The 5000-nt window shown below is 43.4% G+C and overlaps 1 protein-coding gene across 1 annotated transcript in view; it reads left to right on the plus strand.

Annotated features, from left to right (window-relative positions):
* The first annotated feature begins 2464 nt into the window (after positions 1 to 2464).
* Positions 2465 to 5000, plus strand: part of LOC137996813 (alanine aminotransferase 2-like) — a 14618-nt gene continuing 12082 nt past the window's right edge. Inside the window, exons 1-2 of the mRNA XM_068842406.1 lie at positions 2465 to 2642; positions 2727 to 2813. Of these exons, the coding sequence (XP_068698507.1) occupies positions 2532 to 2642; positions 2727 to 2813 (198 nt within the window). The 5' untranslated portion in view covers positions 2465 to 2531. The remainder of the gene's footprint in view (positions 2643 to 2726; positions 2814 to 5000) is intronic.

Genomic DNA, 5000 nt, shown 5'->3' on the forward strand with positions numbered 1-5000 from the left:
CTTGGTTACATTGCCAAGCTTGCATCTAACCTCGTTTATTCCTATTCCTGGGCCTTTTCTTCGTAAGGTCTCCATCCAAACCCCTCGCTTTTATTTAGGGTTGTTCTTAGGTTTAGGGATCTGTTTCCCGATCACTTCTCTCATGTTCGTCACATAATAAGGAGTCAAGGATGGCGCGGCGGTGAGAGCACTCGCCTCCCACCAATGTGGCCCAGGTTCGATTCCCAGATTCGGCGTAATATCTCGGTTGAGTTTGTTGGTTCTCCACTCTGCACCGAAAGGTTTCTCTCCGGGTTTTCCGGTTTTTTCCTCTCCTCAAAAACCAATATTTGATTTTATTTGCGTTAATATGTTGCTTTCAGTTTACATGGTTCCCAATTAGTGCTCCAGCACAAAGAAGACTGGACACTTAAATAAAGTTCCTTTCCTTTCCTTTCCTTTCGTTAATAGGCCATATTCGTGGTGGCCTCATGGTTAGTGCGCTCGACTCCGGATCGAGTGGTCCGGGTTCGGGGCCTGGCAGGGGACATTGTGTTGTGTTCTTGGGCAAGACACTTTACTCTCATGGTGCCTCTCTCCACCCAGGTGTATAAATGGGTACCGGCGTAAAGCTGGGGGTAACCCTGCGATGGACTAGCATCCCATCCAGGGGGGAGTATAAATACTCCTAGTCGCTTCATGCTAATGAAACCGGAGATAAGCGCCGGCCTGATGAGCCTTCTGGCTCGTAAGCGGAGACTTTACCTTTACCTTATTCGTGTTCTCAGTATTGGACTGGAGCTATCTAGCAATGGAGGCATATGCGGGCAGAGTTAATAGAGGAGACGGTTGGTTGAAATATTGTCATCCTCCTTATCGTAGATAACTCGTTTTTGTTTTTGGTTTTTTGAGGCGAAAGAAGTAGAGCTCTAGGCTGAAAAACCTTTTTATCTGAGAACCGTGATTGTCCTCCTAAAAATGCGTCTGTCAGAGAATGCCTGTATATCGCTTAAAACTAGGGTTTGTCAGCTTTTTAAGGTTGAGGAGAGATTTGAGCTCTGAACAAAAGGTCTTTGAGTGTACAACAAGTCCATTAGGTACTCTTTGAGTTTCGGTACACCTGGGTTGTAGGTGGTGACGAACGGTAGAATGTTTTAAGTTGGATGTCTTTGGCTTGTATTTCAAAGTGATATTTCGTGATGAGAATTCGGCTTTGGCTTGAATTTTGTTAACAAGCTCTTGTGAGTAGCCGCGTTCGAGTAGGTGGAATTCGAAATCCCGTTTGTTTGACTCGAATCTCTCTTTAACTGAGTTCATTCGTAACAAGCGCAGTGTCTCTCCTTTAAGAAAATCCTTTTTTACGCTGAGGGGGTGGCACGAAGAGAAATGGGTGTATTGGAACGTTTCTGTAACTTTGAAGTGTTTTTGGACATCGAGTATTTTGTTCGACGCGAAACGGGGTTCTTTAAAAACTTCGGTATCTAAGAAAACAGCGCGTTCAGATGACATTTCACATGCGAATTTGATCGTGGCATGGAATCGGTTAGCAACATCAACGAAATTGCTGATTGTCATCAATGAACCTTTTGTGAGGGCTAGAAAGGAGTAGTTGTTTTTCTATATGGGCCATATAGATAACGGGGAAGGCTACTGCCATTTTTGTGCCCATTGCTATACCGTGCGTGGGTGTGCAGGAAGTGTGTACCATTAAAATAGAAGGAATTTTCTTTTAGTATCAGCTTCATTAGATGTGAGGATTGGTGGGTTAGACTGTAGTGTTTGTTGTAGTATTGGCAAACAACTTTGATCCCTTCTTCTTGTGGGATATTGGTATAGAATGCGCAAACAGTGTATTACCGTCTCATATTTTGCGCGTTCTCTTGACCAATATGGTAAAATGGCGTAATAGCGGAATAATAATTAACAATTAGACCCGTAGCCTTTGCGGGCTACGGGTCAATAGCCCATGAGGCGAAGCCGTTGGGTAATACTAATAAAGAGTATTTGCATTTGAAAAGTTCCCCCGCATTTCGGCTAAATTTGACAAGTGTCTTAAAGTCTTTTGACCAGGATTGTAGTTCCAGTCCAATACCGAGAATAGTTATCAAAAATAACTATAACACTCTTTGATTGTCCCTCCAAAATTTTGCATAAACTTTGTTTTTGTTTTCTCTTGGGACTTATAATGGCCCCAAGAGAAACTGGAAACAATGCTTATGCAAAATTTTGCAGAGACAAACAAAGAGTATTATAGTTATTTTTGATATATATGTAGTGGCTAATTAATGAGAGTCACATCAGCGGCACCCAATAATAGCCCTTATGCATGATTACCACGTATGCTCAAAATTCACGCATCAATTCTATTACACCAGATTAAAATGACAGAGGACCAAAGAACTATTGTTATTACGATTAGGCCTTGCTAGTTCGTTATTGTTATGTTCGCTTTGTTCTTTTGTTTTATGGACATTAATTATTCCGGATCCGGTATATGAAACCCGAATTTGCATTCATATTTCTCGGCATCGGCTGCTGTTAATTCTTTCCAAATGGAGGTCCTCACTGACGATAATATCAATCCGGCATTCAAAAGAGTCAAATATGGAATTAGAGGCTGGCTAGAAGACCGCACATATAAGATAAAACAAGAGCTTGCTATGGTAAGGGTAAAATATCTATAACCTGAGAATTTTTGTTACACTCCGATGGTTTCTTCCATGTGAGTAATATTTTCTCTTTCGTAGGGAGAGATCAAACCTTTTTCTGAAGTTCTTATTCACACTGGAAACCCACAAGGAATGGGACAGCCACCTATTACATTTTTTAGACAGGTAAACTTGAATGTTCTTATAATGCATGACCTGTTAAACGCCGTTACTCGCAGTCGGAGACTGAATAGGCCTTTTGCAACTAACGATCACATGGTACAAAATCCGCCATGCTGGAGGGCAAGCTCATTATTATTCCCCCACTGGGACATTAAAACAAAGGCAAGTCAAGCTTGACTGGTTCAGGTCTCTTTGTTTAAATGTCCCAGTGGGGGAATAATAATAAGCTTGCCCTCCAGCATGGCGGACTTTGTACCATGTGATCGTTAGTTGCAAGAGGCCTATTGCTAAGGGCGCGGCTCGACGAGGTCGAACCGAAGGAGCTGTGCTGCTGGAGCACAGCCCCACAGCCGGATGGAATAGGCTGGGAGTCGATTTTTCTGAGGGAGGAAAACCGGAGTACCCGGTGAAAAACCCTCGGAGTCAGGTTGAGGTCGACTGAAACTCAGCCCACATACTATCTCGGTGCCAACAGTTGAACCCGGGTCGCAGAGGAGGTGATGTAGCAGCTGATCCAAAGATAACTCGCAATTGGTTTGCAACCCTGACCCCAAACAATAGCTAAAACAATAGAAAGAATGACATATCATTGTTTCCTGCAAGGGTTGCGAGCCAATGGTGGGTAATCTTTGGATCAGCTGCTACACTACTGCGCAGAGGTGGAAGGCACGTTTGATAACCACTAAGCCATCCTGACTCCCCTAAGCGATCCCTTGGGCATTATTTACAGCAGACCGGGACGAATTCAGACCGGCCCGGGGAGGGGTGGGCACTCTCATATAAAAAGGGGATGGATGCGCGTCGTCTCGCTTAGGGGTGTAAATTTCGGATTTTGGTCTCACTTTGAGTGTTCTGGGCAAAAAACTATCATATGTAGCCGTGAAGGTCTCCTTTAGGGTTGCGCGCGAAGAAATATAAAAGTGTGTATTTACACTTTTAAATTTCTTCACGTATGTGAAAGTATTAGATGATAATGTCTTTGCCATTATTGAAAGTCATGGAATTTTTTGTTTCTCTGTGTTTCAATATGGTCTCTTTTAGTGGTTAAAAAAAAGCCTGGGCCACGCCCAAATTGGTCTCCATTATGGGTTTAATTTAAATTTTCCGACGAGCATCCCTCCCCTTCTTATATGGGTTTCCCCCCCTCCCCCCCCCCCCCCCCCCCTTCCCGGGCAAACAGGTATGAGTTCTCATCGACCTCCAGACTTTGCTTTTTTGCGTTTACATGAGACCGCCCTCACAATGAATTTAGGCCAGTCTGACTTCGTCTCGGCTTCTGGACCGAGACGAGAAACTCTCTACCGGTCTGAGTTCGTACTGTTCTCATGTAAATAACCAAAAATCTCAGACCGGGTCCAGAAATTTCAAGCTTGTATGCTTTTGGGTTAGCGATAAATTTATTACACAAAAGATATCATTTCCTTCCGAAACCACGCACCACCCGTCCCGGTTTCACGAAAACAGCTGCAAAAATCTCATACCGGTTTAAGTTCACATCGGTCTGAGTTCGTCCTGAAATTTCCTGAATTTCGAGCAGAATGGTTTTCGCGTGACGTCATGGCTGGAATGGTGGACCGTTCAAACAATGCACCTCCCACAAGGTTGGTTGTAGCCACGGTTCCAGGCTCCCAGATAGTCGGAAAAAACGAAAACAACTGCGTGCCAAGCCCCCATTCATTTTGTTCTCTTTCCCTACTATCTGGGAGCCTGGAACCGAGGCTAGGTTGGTTGCCAACCACCCAACCAAATCGGTGTCATTAATTATGTGGATAACATTTTGTGAGGAAAACTGAAAACCAAATACAAAAGAAATGGAAAGTGCCTTGGGATTAATGAGATCGATTCCATCATATAATTCACGCCCTTTCGACTAGTATATTGAGTATGTTCACATGACGTCACGGTGGCTATGTTGGAATAGTAAAACAAAGAAACAGCGGCCATATTGGAGGGATAGTCTACGTGTAGCCGTACCCTACCCCCAAAAGAACACGTAGGCTAGTTGGAGGACTGACAAATTGTTTTGGTAATTGATCTCTATTTTTATGAAAATTCTTCGTTTTGTTTTAGTATGCGCATGCAAAAAGGGCTGCTGGTCACTTGAGCGAAAACACTCTATATAGTGATTACCTTTTCATAATGAATATCTAATTAGTATTACGGATTTCGCACGGATCAAATTCTGATAAA

The sequence above is a fragment of the Montipora foliosa genome, chromosome 1 (assembly GCF_036669935.1).
Source record: "Montipora foliosa isolate CH-2021 chromosome 1, ASM3666993v2, whole genome shotgun sequence".
NCBI classification, from domain to species: domain Eukaryota; kingdom Metazoa; phylum Cnidaria; class Anthozoa; order Scleractinia; family Acroporidae; genus Montipora; species Montipora foliosa.